Source organism: Eschrichtius robustus, chromosome 5 (genome assembly GCF_028021215.1).
Source record: "Eschrichtius robustus isolate mEscRob2 chromosome 5, mEscRob2.pri, whole genome shotgun sequence".
Lineage (NCBI taxonomy): Eukaryota > Metazoa > Chordata > Mammalia > Artiodactyla > Eschrichtiidae > Eschrichtius > Eschrichtius robustus.
Window position 1 is genome coordinate 8,978,882 of NC_090828.1, and position 14,212 is coordinate 8,993,093.

Genomic DNA, 14,212 nt, shown 5'->3' on the forward strand with positions numbered 1-14,212 from the left:
TCCCGTCACACTGGCCTCTGTGACATTCCCTCGATGTCAGGGAGCAGCCACTTGGTGGGTGTCCCTGGGAACAGCTATCCATCCCTCCCACCGCCCACACCTGCAGTGGAGTGTTGAACCTCTCCTACAGGGGCCTCGGGGACCATTTCCCTAGGGTGGTGTTTGGATGGATGTGACAGGAAGCCCACAGCGGCGTGGCTGGATCAAACAAGGGCGTGTTCTTGTCACTTACAAACAATCGGAGTCGGGTGTCCAGGCCTGGGCCGAGTCAGAAGCGCTCCACGGCTCCGGGACATCTACCTCCTGCTCACCATCCTTAGCCGGCCGATGCGCTCCTGGGCGGAGTGGGTTACATGCGTGGGGTGGATGCAACAGGGCGAGCCTCAGCGAAGGAAACCCCGCCCCTGCAAGTTGCTTCCAGCTGAGTCGCTGCGAGCTGCACACTGAGCTGGGGAGGAACAGCTGGAGCTGCCAGAGGTCTCCCAGCCCTCCCGGGACTCCCTCGGCGGAAGCGAGCGCCTCCCGTGCTTCCCTGGGCCCAGCCCTGGGCGTCCGCTCTGCGCTGCACCCACACGGGCTGGTGCGGAATGAGGAAGGCCAGCCGAGCCCGGAGGATCCTTGCTCCCTCTCAAGCCTCGTCTGCCTGCACCTCGAGCAGGACAGAGATTGCTGCCCCCGTGTCAGCCGGTGAAACTGCTACCAGCCAGACTCAAAACCCCGGCCAGTGGCAGCTCGGGAATGTCCTCCACGTGCTGGAGGCACGTGGCCCTCCCGGAAGGCCTGATGGCAGGGTGGACGCCCACCTGTCCCCACCGCCAGAGGCTGGACCTTCGTTAAGGCTTGGTTCACAGTTGCTCCAGCACAGTTTGCCGCTCGGCCTCAGGACCCAGGAGATCTCAAGTTCCTAGGGTGGGTGGGCAGCCGCCTCCCTCTTCAGCAAGTCTGAGCACCTGGCCCCCGGGGCGGGGGCCGCAGCTACCGGACGACTGGGGTTTTGTTCATTCATTGGGTCAGCGAGAGGCGGCCCCGACGGTGTTTCGCGGGCGCTGAAATAAAGGCGCTTCACTGCCGCCTGCTGGAGAAGCGTCGAATTAAGTAGACAACCTGGAGACCGTCCGAATGTGAATGGCGCCCCCCTGAAAGTGTGCAGCTTCGGCCGCCTTAGTGGGCTGTACCTCTCAGCTGAGCGTTGAGTGAGGGCAGGGCGGAGGACACAAAGGTGAGTGATATCCCTTCCCCCCCGGCCGTTCCCCATTCCTGATCCTGAGAAGCTCCTGGTCTGAGGACAGACGCATAAAAATAAACCGCGATACCATGGTGAGGGACGCACAACACGCTGCGGGCGCCCTGCATCACTCTCCCGCCCAGCCCAGCCCCGCGCCTTCTCTGGGTGGCCGTGCACAGCTCCCTGTGGGAGCTGGGTTCAGGCCTGACTCAGTCCTCTGGCCCCCGAGGCTGGTCCGCACCACAGCCCAGCCCCCCAGACCTCTCTGGTGGCCACGGTTCAGTGAGCTCTCTGAGACCTGGCATCTCAGCCACGTCCGGCTCCCTGCCTGTCCTCATCCTGGAGAGGCCCGTCCATCTCAAACCCAGACACTTGCTGGAGCTGCTCCTCCTTACTCACTTGCCCTGCCAGGCCTCGCCAGCAGCTGTTTCTGCGGCCAACCCCAGGAGCTGGGTAATCGACACTTGTTTCTGGGCACCTGCAGCTGTCACCTGTCCTCTCTTGCTCCTCCAGGTGTGGTCCTGGGGCCGTAGCACCCTGGGAGCTTGTTAGAAAAGCAGGATCTCATCCCAGACAGACTGGATGCGAATCAGCTTTTAATCAAGGCCACACCCCCGCCCCCCCCCCCCCCCCAGTGGCATGTTCATATCAGGTTGAGAAGCTGCTCTTAGCCTTGCCTCATGGTTCCAGGAACCTGTGAGGAGGGTGCCAGACAAACGGCCTCTCCTCCTGGGCGTTTAATGTAAACAGTTGGTCAGAGTGGGTGAGATTCTGAGACCCACTTTGCCACTGCTCGTTGGGCCTCAATTGTCTGCTCGTGCCAATTTTGGAGGAAGGCAGGCACTTGGAAGAGAATGTAGAGTGTAAGACCGAGAAAGAAGAAAAGAGATGCTGCCTGCTGAGTCCACTTCTGGCTCTGCTACCCACTGCTGTGTGGCCTTGGCTGAGTGGCTTAACCTCTCTGTTCCTCTGTTTCCTCTTCTGTAAAATCAGGATAATAGAGGGCCTAAGCATCTGAGTGTTACGAGGATTAAGTGAGTTAGCCCTTGTAAAATGCTTGGTAATCACTCAGTCAGTATTAATGAGGATCGTTGGCAGTTAATGAAGAACCTTGAAAGAATGTTGACATGGGTGCTTCAGGAAGATTTAGATGGAGACGGTTAGCAAATATTGGGCCGGCCAAAATGTTCGTTTGGGTTTTCCGTAACATCTCACTTTTTGGCCAGCCCAATATTTACCTACCAGTTACCACAAAAATAAAGTTGGTACTTATTCTGTATTGCATCATCATACAGTTAAATTTCTAAGTCTGTTTCCTAAGAAGGGAAAAAAAGCTTTCTTATATAATTTTACAAGTCTTGTTATAATTGTTGCAAGGACATCTGACTCGAAACCTTGAGACCAAAGCATTTGGAGGCAGAACAAACAGGATTTGCTGTCGACTGGATGGGAGGAGATGGTGGGAGACGAGGCAAGGAATCACGGATGACTGCTGATTTAAGCAACCAGAGCCCTGAGCCTGGAGGGTGGGAGGCCTGCATGAGTTCTGGTTTGGACCTGGTACGTCTGTTGGACACACACGTGCAGCGGCGAAGATGCTGCATGTGCTGCTCTGTCCCCTCACATCCTGAAAACCGGGGTGGCCTTTCACCTTGCGTTCAGCCACACATGCTGGGTGTGTACCACACCCCACCCTCAGCCAGTTTTTTGGATCAGTGATTTTGTTTCGTTTTACTATGAAACGTTTCAAGCAGAAAACGTTTCAGGCAGAAAACTGAAAGGATTTTACAGGGGAAAACGATATAATGGGGGAGGAGAGTCAAAGCTCCCCTGCAGAAAAATTCCAAGAAATATATGTAGATACTTGCTTCTAAGGAGGTGGAGCCTAACCCCCACCCCTTGAGTGTGGGCTGCTTATAGCGACTGCTTCCTAAGAGGACAGAATTTAAAGACGGAAGATGAAAGGGCAGCTTTGCATTGGAGAAACCTGACAACACTAGCTCGGCCAGGAGATCAAGGTCAGCATCGACAGGAATATGTCCTGGTGATACTGTGCATCCTTGATATGCTGTGATGAGGATGGCGCTTCACTTGTCTTCCTCCCCGAAACCCATGATCTCATTCGAATCATGGGGAAAACATCAGACAAATCCCACCTATGGGAGATTCTACAAAATGCCTGACCAGTGCTCCTCAAACCTGTCATCAAAAACAAGGAAAGTCTGAGAGACTGCACAGCCAAGAGGAGCCTCCGGGGACATGATGACTAAATGTCATGTGGGATCCTGGATGGGATCCTGGCAGAGAAAAAAAGACATTAGGGGAAAACGAAGGATACCTGCATAAAGTATGGACTTTAGTTGATAATAACACGTAAGTATTTGTTCATTAATTGTGACTAATGTCCCATACTAATTTAAGATGTTAATAATAGAGAAACCAGGTGTGGGGTATAAGGGAACTCTCTATACTATCTTTGCAATTTTTTTCTGTAAAACTAAAACGCTTCTAAAAAGTAACGTTTCTTAAAAAACACAACAACCATATATATACCCATCATGTAAATCCTACCCTTCACACTTCACTATCCTTATCACACTTCACATCTGCCCCATTCTCTTTTTTTTTTTTTAACAGCCTCGCTTGACTACCTCTTCCTGTTTGCTCAAAACGGCACTCAGGAAGCCCGGGACCGCCCGGCGCCCAACTGCCACAGGATCTCTGTGGGTCCCTTCCCATTTGTTAGGCTGGATTTGCTCTCTGGATGCCCCATGCCCCAGGCTTGGCAGCTGCTGAAAACAAAGAGCTCTACTGTCACCTAGTGGATCTTTAAGAGTAAAGCGTTGAGTGCAGGAAAACGGGAAGGAGGCCCAGAGTTGATTCCACCCTAGTCCCCTTCCCCACTTATCCCCATCTCAATTCTAATTGAGACCCGGACATTTCCTAACTCTGGCCCCGATTCCCAACTGTGCAATCATTTTGTAGGGTTATACTATACTTTTCTAAAAAAAAGAAAAAAACTCTCTTTTGGAAGGGGGCAGAGCATGAGGGGATTGGGAGTTTCCGTTTTGCCAGCAGTTTTGACGACCGTGGAGAACAATTTTGGGGCCGTGGCTGTGCCCTGTCCAGCCGCCCCCTCCGGCGGCAGCGGCGATGGTCCTGAGCGGCCTCGCTGTGCCAGCCACGGTCTCTCCCGAATACCGAGGCGAGCGGGACCGGAAGGGAGCTTCCCGAGGGCGGGCGGCACTGCTCCGCCGTCCCAGGCCTCCTTTTTTGAGGCAGGCCCCTCACCTGGCCGCCCGCAGGCGTGGCAGTTCATGCCCCGGGGTTAGAAGGAACACAGCACGCACGTCTCAGTGGGGTGTCCCGGTAAGCAGAGCCTGGGACCAGGGTTCAAGTGCTAGTCATTTGCTTGGGTCTCAATCCCAGGAAACCCCGTACCGAGCGGGACGTGAGCCAGAGGAGGGAAAGCATCCAATAAAAGGCGTGTCAGCAAACCATGGACGCGGCGGCTTCGAGCCGAGTGCTGCTGGGGAGCACACACCCCAGCTGAGGGGCCGGGCGCTGGGTGAGGGCGGCTTCTGGGGACGGTAACTGCTGTACTTCCGGTGCCCGGGGCCACAGCAAGCAGCTTCCGGGGAGCAGAAGGGGGTGCCAAGGGACTGGGGTGAGGCCCTGCCAGGTCCTCTTGGTGTGTCCGTGTGATGGGGGTCGCCACCAACCCCCACCTACTCAGCCCCAGGGAGTTGGTCCCGGGCGGCCTCAGCCCAGGAGGACCGGGCGCTGTCGGGTTAGGAGCGGCGCCTCTAGGACCCTGGCCGCCTCCTGCACACGGGGGAGACTGTAAGGTGGGGAGCTGCAAGGAGGGGCGTGGGGGGGGGTGGTTTGCAGGGAGGCCCGCCAGGGAGGAAGCAGAGGGAGCCGGCTGCCCGCCGCCTCTTAGGAAACTTCCCTGGGCCCTGCCCGCCGCCTCCGCACGCGCTTGAATCTCCAACGAATAGAGGACCCAGCTACTGAAAAGCGGAGCGGAAGCGTGCTGCTCGCACGGAACAGCGAGTGTGCAGGCGATACAACTGTCATCGCCAAGAAACAGGAATGCTCACGGGCTGCAGCTCATCTTGAGGAGGACGGTGAAAAACAGACACCTTCCCCCAAATCTTGGTGCCTGTCTTCCTGAAGGGCTACCTAGAAACGTGTTTCATCATCTCAGAGCACACGACCTCCTGCGCAGACACCGCTGCTCGCCACGCTTGGGAACCGAGGGAGGGTCCCCGGGCAGTGCGCGGACATCGGACTTCCGTGCACGCGCTCTGCACCCTCCCGCCGCAGCGGGGACGGGAGCCGAGGCCCGGTGTGCGGTCCCCGCCCGACGGCCACGCGGGGACCCGGGCTGCGCCATCCCCCGAGGGTCACTGTGGGGCCTCGTGCAAGCGCGGGGCCGCGCGGCCCGCGCAGCCACAGCCGGCGCCCCGGAAGGCGTGAACTCCGGGAGGCAGTAGTGCCTGCGAGAAGCTGGAAGGCTCTGGTCGCGTTAACCCTCTGGGGCTGCGTGCCCGGCGGCTGCGAGGGACCGGAAGTGCGCGCTGGCGCCGGAAGTGGGGTCGCCGCTCGGCGGGAGGGAGGACTTTGAGACTGAGGCGGGGGAGCCTCACCTCGTCCTTCGCGCCTTCACCTCTCTGCCGGGAGGGTCGTGAGGTGTGGGGAGGACACAGGAGTGGCCGGTGGCCCGCCTCGGGGCCTCTGCGGGGCGCGCTGGGCGCGGGGACTCACGGCCTCCGGCGGCTCCGGCTTCCAGAACAAGCGCGTGAGTGCGGCCGCCCTCCGCGAGCCTTCGCCTCCACGGTCTGTTTGACCCTCACGGATGAAGAAGGGAGAGGCCGGGTAACTTTGGCTGCGGGCGTGGGGACGGGGGACGGGGGACGGGGGACGGGGGGCGGGGCGGGGGGGGCTGAAGGAGGAAGCGGAACTCGCGCGAGAGCCCGAATCCAGGCCTCGGTGTGGACCCTCCTTCTGCGTGACGCTCACCCTCAGGAGGGGCAGCGTCGCCTGGTCCCGCCGTCGTCTTTGGAGAAGCACGACGGACACGTGGGTTGAATTACCTATAAGAGATGATAACAAGCAAAACGCTGTTATTCAGATGTCTGGTACGTGCTTTCGGCAAGAACACGTCGGGGAGGACAAAGACCCCGTCCGCTGACGAGGGTGACAGTAAACCTCGAGGGCAGGGCTGTGTGCCACGTCTCAGCAGGTGGCCTGGAGGACAGACCCCCTTGCAGGTGCCGTTTAACACTGTGCTTCCATAGTTCCTTCAACCTTCATTGTAGTTTCATTCAAGGGACTTCGCCCGTGGTCCCATGGCAGAGAATCCGCCTTCCAATGCAGGGGACTCGGGTTCAATCCCTGGCGGGGGAACTGAGCTCCCACGTGCTCCCACGTGCTGCTAGGCAGCTAAGCCCACGCAAGGCCACTGCTGAGCTCCCGCACCTCAAGGCAGCAACTAAGACCCAGCACAGCACCCCCCCCCCCAAAAAAAAGAAGAAATATAATTTCACTCAAGTAATTTATAAATAGTCCTGCCAAGTGCTCACTTTTATCTTAGCGTATTAATAATCACAGAATCAGAGACAGGATCTACTCCCCAAATGCTACGGTCTAAGAAGCAACGCTTGTATAAGGCTTAATAATACTTAACTGTGAAAGGAAGGGCCAGGGAGCTATGACCTAAGTGAAAACCACATTTTTGACAACAAAAATAAAACCTAGAATAGGAAAAAAAAAGACTTAAGAGGCTTGTGTATTGACTGTTCCTGGGTACAGTTTGTGACAAAGTCTGTGCTAGTGTGTCTCCTGGTGGTGGTGTTCACAGTGACACAAATGAATTTATAAGACATCATTAAAAACAAAAAACCCACAAGGCTGTTTCTCCAAAATTTTATTTTAATTTAAATTACAGGGCCAGCCAGATAATCTGATAAGAAATTTACTTTTCCTCAAGAGAAAGGAAATGCTTCCAAGCCATTGTTAACGACTGTATACATCTCCACCTTTTTTTAAGGGTTAAAAATCACATTGAGTAACTGACTTATGTAAAATGAAACCTTTATAACACAAAAAGAAACCACTTCCGGTATAATAGTTTTGGTAATATGAATATATTAAATGATCATAACTTCAAATGCAACTTTTCAACTTTGAATGTTTTCACATTTTTGTTTAAAAACAACAAAAAACCAAAAGTCTTAACTATCCCCAGATTCCAATGCGATAGTAACACATCAGTGTTTTTCTTTGACACGCTGCACCCCTGTCTTCCACACAAAGGCTCTAGTGCTATGACAGCATTGCCGAAGTGGAAGCCGTTGTTTCAAGTTCTAAGAACCAGCTTGGCAAGGAAACCCTTCTTCCACTTGGTGTAATTAATGTTTGCACACGAAATCCAGATACCCAGCACTGGACCACGAGAACAGAATGATGCGTCGCAGCCAAGCCTGCCTTCCTAAACGTCTTGGATATTTTCATTTCAAGGAGCTTGGACTGCTTTCTCTAGTTCCGATAGAAAAACATGAATTATTTTACACAGATTTTGGTAAAGACAGCCTCAGGAAAACCAATTATAAGTGTAGACTGCCATTTCAATTAAATAGAATAAAATACATCTATGTTTTCTGGAGCTGTTTTCCTAACTGGTGCTCCTAGAAGGAGATCTTAAAGCCTGCTGAAACATCAATTGGGAGTCTCACTTTACTGGCTGATAAATAATTCAATTAGTAAGAGAGGCTAGCAAAGAATAATTATATAAATTTCTTAATCAGCTACAGCCATGCTGAATTCGAACTGGCAAACTCTGATTTGTAAGTTGTTAGTTGTGATCTTCATATCACTAAGATGAACAGATACCATTCTAATAACTTTACATAGATATATTCTAGGAGACGTTGTTCTGCCGTGGTCACAGTAACAAAAAAGTGGTGCAAAATCAGTTACTTTATAAATACTGATAATTTGCAGCATCAAGGAACAGGACATTAAAAAAAATAAATTTCCCCATAGGACACCTATGACTAGGAACTCTTCTTTTCCTAAGAGAAGCCAAAGTTTTAATTATTCAGTTTCACAACTATTGTACTGGATTACTTTAAGAAAGAAAAGGTGCCCTACAGAGGTCTCCCACACACACAAAGAATCGGCGTTAATTTAGCATAATCGGTATCATTCATAGATCTGGAGAACTCATGACTCATTTTAAATGAATAAGGCCAATATTACGCAGGAAGGTGTAGCTGACTTGAGTTCCAGGTCTGTATTGTAGCCTACTGATGGCACCCCATTGGATAACTGAATACAAAGGATTGGTTTACTTTCTCTTTTAATGCTGTGATACTTAAATGTTAAATCAGCATTTTCAGGTGATCTTAAGTATTTCAATTACATATGAGCATTCATTTTTTGCGAAAACTCAATATTAGGTAATAGTTACATACTAATACAATAACATTCCTCTGCTGTACAAATTAAATCATTTAAAAGAAATGAGCATTCTAAGAATTATATACAAAAGAAAACTTTAAGCATTGTTGAAATGAAATGCGAGGTGTCGTTGCTAGCTCTACTGTTTTAAAATACCTTCAAAAAGTAAAATTAACAAATACCCTTCAACATATCCAGGTTTACAAGTCTCAAGAAAATCAAATGTCAAAAAATTCTAGAAAGCTGTGAAAAGCATATATACATTTTCCTTATGACCTTACGAAGCTTCACAATTCTGAGAAGCTGCTAAGTTTCAGTATCAATTTATTCGTGTGTCAACTTTATCCACCCAAGAAGCTCACATCTTGGATATAGTTCCCCTATGATTTCAAATAAAGCTCTGCACAGTCTTCCATTAGTGAAGGCATATAATCTTACCAAGAATCCACACCCAGATCTTTAACAAAGATAAATGCAAACAAGCAGGTTTGCTCTGATAATATCAGTGCCCTCTTCCCCTAACACACACTATCATCTATGCATTTGCCTTCATGAACCTAGCCATGTTCAGAACTTCTACAGCAAACGGAGTCTTTGAATTCTGAAATGACACAAAGATCAAGGAAAAGTCCACGTGTGCTCTAGTGTGCAAGAAAGCAGCAGCTACGTTCTCCAACTTGGACTAAAAAAAACAAACAAGGTAAAATGAAAACCGTTCACTTAACAGCAGATTAGCAGTAACGTTCCTCATGAATCGATTAACAGTGCCTGACGCTGAATAGCTAACAGCAAATGCTGAATTTGGATTTAATATTTTAGATGTTTATTGGAAATTAGGCTTCTTGCTGAGCTGGTCTCTTCAAATCCCTGATCTGTTTAACTAAATAGGTCTTCTCATCGTTAAACTGTTCATCCTCGGTCCTGTCATTCTGGAACTTGCTGAGGAACTCTATAAGTTTGGTCTGGTTCTTGAGGAGGATGTCTAGGATGGGCTGCGTCTTGTTAGGATTGGCTACAAACACCTGCACAGAGAAAAATCAACATCAGCCACAGGGAAAGAACAAGACACAGAGACATCTATGCCGCAGTTAGCAGAGCACATGCTATACACATCCAGTGCTTCCCTGGGGCCTGTGGTGAAGCCAGGATTATTAACTCAGAGGTGTTCGCTTTGGAAGACCTTATTTTACAATTTAAAAAAGGGGGAGAATTACATGTTTTAGCACAAAAAGGACTGACATATTCACTCATGCTCTGAAACTCAGCAGTTGGTATTAAATATAGACTTTGATTTTAGAATAAAATGAGCAGGAGTTATTTCTGGGCAGAGGAGGTCAGAATGGATTTTAAGAACAGAAAGCTCCGTGGAAAGCATTAAGAAATGGATTACCCTTTATTTGTGATTAATAATCTTCTATGCCAAAGATAAATGACACCCCTCTAACAAATAAACTTTTCTTGTTCCCAAAGGCAAATGGTATATACCCTGTTCCTGGGTCTATTTTTGTTTAAATGTTGTACCACACAACTATGAAAAGTGACTGAACTGAGCTGTGTCACTGAGATTACCAAAATGAACCTAATAAAACTTCAGTAATTTGTAAATGAAATGGGATGAACAACTAGTGTTTATGCTTTTAGTACTCTACCTTAAAAACGTGGAAGGCCTCAAACTGGATGTTACGGCTTTTGTCTCGTAGAAGGTTCATCATTAACTTGAGGTTCTCAGGTTTACTGATGTATTTTGTCATAATTGTGAAGTTGTGTCTGTCTAATAGTAGCTCACCGAGAAGCTGAGAAGACAAACAATTACTCTTCCATTATCATTTAAGATTTGAAGTAAAACCAAAGTTTTAAAAACAATTCATTAAATAATCATCATTATTAAGCACAGAATATTAGTAGGCACTCAACAGACTGATGAACTGAATTATGACCTAAAAGCTAACGAGTGCCTCCTATTCGTTACTTGAACACCTACCTTTTCTTCTGGGGTTTAAACCTATGGTGAGTCTGACACTGCTCTCTGAAGAGGACATTCAAGTCACATTTGGCCCAGAATCTGAGCCTGTCAGAACCTATTCTTTAAATATGCATTTGTGTTATCTCAGTAAAAAGAAACTATCAAAGAAACTGGTCAGACGATAAGTTACTGAATAACTATATACCTTAGCTTAATTTAAAAATATTTTACTATTTTTTATTTTATTTATCTGAACTTTACAGGACAAAGGGTTTCATGTACAAAGTTTTCCACATACTTACCCCTAAACACACCAAACTTATCATTTTATCTTATCTGATTCAGAAAGGTTTATAAAAACAAGTACTTTTCTGTTCCTTCTTAAGCAAGGTATCCTGAAGATACTCTAAGCTTTTCTTAGTGACTCCTCAACATCACTAAAAATGACATTAATTAAGCTAAAAAAAAGTCCGTGCCTTCAGCTAAGTCTGTGCTTCCTGAGTTCTATGGAGCTGACTATACCGTATCAGCCCTTAATTTTAAAATCGTCCCTGCTTGTTCTAGATTTCTCTTTTTCTGAAGCCAGCAGTCACCTCTTCATGCTGTCAGTGTGCCAACTTCTAGTCAAGGACTAGTGTGCAGGTGGTATAACCTGCCTGGGGACAGGGACCAAGCCGCAGTCCTTGTGGACACAGGCAGAAGCAGAACAGTGGAGAGCCTGGCCCCTGGCACCAGCCTGCCTGGGTTCCAGTCCTGACTCCCTGCTCCCTGTGAGTTCTATAACCTTGAGAATGTTATTTAACTTCTCTGTGCCTCAGTTTTATCATCTGTACAATGGGAGTGGATAATGGTACCTATATCTTATGAGAGTATAGTGAGAAATAAAAGCATGAATACATGCAAAGCACGCTGGACCCGAGTCTAATAAGAGACATGGAGTGAGGTCTAAGGGAAGGAAAATGCATGGATAGAGCTACTTTGCCATGGTTTACTTGCTGTTATTAATTCCTTTCTGGGTTCCTGGCTATGTTCTAGATACTTGAAGTTTCCAGATAACTGATCTCTAGATAAATAACATGTCATCATAGTAAATCAAAAATAACCTGATGTGCAGGAAAACAAATCTATTCTACTTAGGATTTATAAAGAATTTAGAGGAAGAATGCAAAAGCTCAGATAGGTTTCACATCAAATCTGAATCACAAAATATACAACTTTCAAAGTAAGAAGCCCAGTATTTACTCTTATGGAGGCTCAAAAGGTAGTATTAAGTATGTATAGACTTACTGGGTATTCATTTTCTGTCACAGAAACCAAAGAAATACTGAAAATGACTCATTTCAATGTGATTATCTAGAGAAGGATGACCAGTAATTTAAAGAATTTCTTTGGACATAAAATAAAAAATTGGGGGAATTCCCTGGCGGTCCAGTGGTTAGGACTCCACGCTCTCACTGCCGAGGGCCAGGGTTCATTCCCTGGTCTTAGAATTAAGATCCCATAAGCCATGCAGCGGGGCCAAAAATAAACAAACAAAAACAAACAAACAAATAAATAAATTGAAGCCTTCGTACAGGGAATACAAATTTGCTGATAAAATAAATACAGAGATAAATAAATGCCAATGTGGCAGTAAAAAAGAGAGTACGAATTAAAGTACATTTTTAGCGTACCACTGGTCCTCAAAATTTCTCCATGTGTTCATGAGAAACTGTAGGAATGAAAGACTTGCTTCATATCCATTCCTTTGCTAGCCATACAGTGTCTCTGGGGCAACGATTCAAATCTGCTGTTGTGGCCGAAACAGCCACAGACAATATGTAAATAAAAGAATGCATCTGTGTTCCAATAAAACTTTATTTACAAAAATACACAGTGGGCTGGATTTGGTAGTTTGCCAAACCCTGTTCTAGAGTTTTAAATTTTTATTTAAGTTTCAAATGGAATTGTCCACATCCTATTTTGATACAGAGCAGCCGAACTCGTCTGCGGTTCACAGTGTCACTGCTCACGGCCACCCCCCTCCCCTCACACAGCAAGCTTGTGCCATCTGGGCAGCATTCTGGGGAACAAAACACCTGCAGCGCCTTCAATTCGGTGATACGATTCTAAGTTTTAACAATAGGCTCCAAAATCTAAAATACCTCATTACTAAGTGATTAAATCCTCTTCAAAATTCTGTATGTTCCATTTTGGTATCTCTAACACATGAGGAGGTGAGCAGGGGCAGCTGCCCCACGTGAACCACTGCTGAACCCCACCCGCTCCTTTCCGCAAAAATCTTGACCATGGGCAAATGCATTTTCCCTGCAAAGGTCTAGAACCCATAGCACCATATCTCCCTTTCCCCAAACACACATTTCAAATAAGGGGTGGAGAGAAATGAACTACTTCAATAATCTGTCATACCTTGAGTGACTGTCTTTTTGTCACATAATTTTCTGAATGAAGTAACTTCTCATATTCACTGAAGAACTAAAAGACAAGAAAACACGTAAGAGTTATTTTTTTAAAGACCAGTAGATAACATTAAAAAGCCTGAGTACAAACTTCTAACAGCACAAAGGCCAATCGCTGCCCAAGCTCAGGCCCTCCTGTCTGCTTCACACCCATCCTCAAAGTGATACCCACTGGTTACCTCCATGAAGAAGGCTCCCGGCCCCCTCCCAGCTCTAGCCAGGTGCGCATATAGCTTAAATCTGGTCCTCTTCTGTCCAAACTCCATATGCACACAACATAACTCCCTTTCCCCCCACTGTTTTCTCACTGTTGAGTCAGCTCTCATTTCCTGGTGTTAGATTAGAAAATTCCTATTTTTAACAACTCAACTAGTCCAAAGCACAAGCACAAAGAGAAAAGTTGCCTGTTCTTTCAAAGCAAGAAGAGAAAATAATTAAAAATAGAAGAGAGGAGAAAATCAGCACTTTTAAATAGGTAGGTGTCCCAAAGAAGGTAGGACTTGAGCTCAAACTTGAGTAATGGGAGAGATTTCGTTCAGAAATGGGGAGAAGAGATACTCTTGGGGGATAAAAAGGGAAGAACACAGCATGAGCGAAGGGCCCCCTAACAAGAACAGTGTCCCTGGAATGGTAAGGAGCAGAAGCAGAGGAAAGCGGGGAGGTGGGAAATAGAAGTGAGGGGCACCCAAGGGCTAGGGCCACACTTCCCAAAAGTCAGAAGAGAAGGCCAGTTAGCTCTTTAACGATGGACAGGTTTTAGAAGTTCCAAAATTTTGCAGTACCAGTATGACTCTGTTGGGTATCAGTGCTTTACTGAGACCTTTCCTTGGTTGTGGTGGGTGGCAGAGGATGCCTGCTTTGTAATTTGTCCATGCTAAAACTGTTTCTACCTTTGCTTTATGGTGGGTTCTCATCAGCCATTCGTCTGTGGTTTAGAGCAGGGGTTGGCAAACTATAGCTCATGGGCTAAATCCAACCCACTGTCTGTTTTTATACAAGTTTTATTGGAACGCAGCCACGCTCGTTTGTGTTTGGTAAATAAATTTAGTTTATGAACTCTTTATGGCTGCTTTTGCAGTAGAACAGACAGGAGAGCTG

General features: G+C 47.7%; 1 protein-coding gene across 3 annotated transcripts in view; it reads right to left on the reverse strand.

The window, feature by feature from the left end:
* Window positions 1-7,142: 7,142 nt before the first annotated feature.
* The window catches only part of CAB39 (calcium binding protein 39), an 87,464-nt gene continuing 80,394 nt past the window's right edge, over window positions 7,143-14,212 (reverse strand). For all 3 annotated transcript variants that reach the window (XM_068544253.1, XM_068544254.1, XM_068544255.1), the window contains exons 7-9: window positions 13,065-13,130; window positions 10,342-10,485; window positions 7,143-9,714 (exon numbers count right to left, since the gene is read on the reverse strand). In XM_068544253.1, coding sequence (XP_068400354.1) covers window positions 9,526-9,714; window positions 10,342-10,485; window positions 13,065-13,130 — 399 coding nt within the window. In that variant the 3' untranslated portion in view covers window positions 7,143-9,525. The remainder of the gene's footprint in view (window positions 9,715-10,341; window positions 10,486-13,064; window positions 13,131-14,212) is intronic.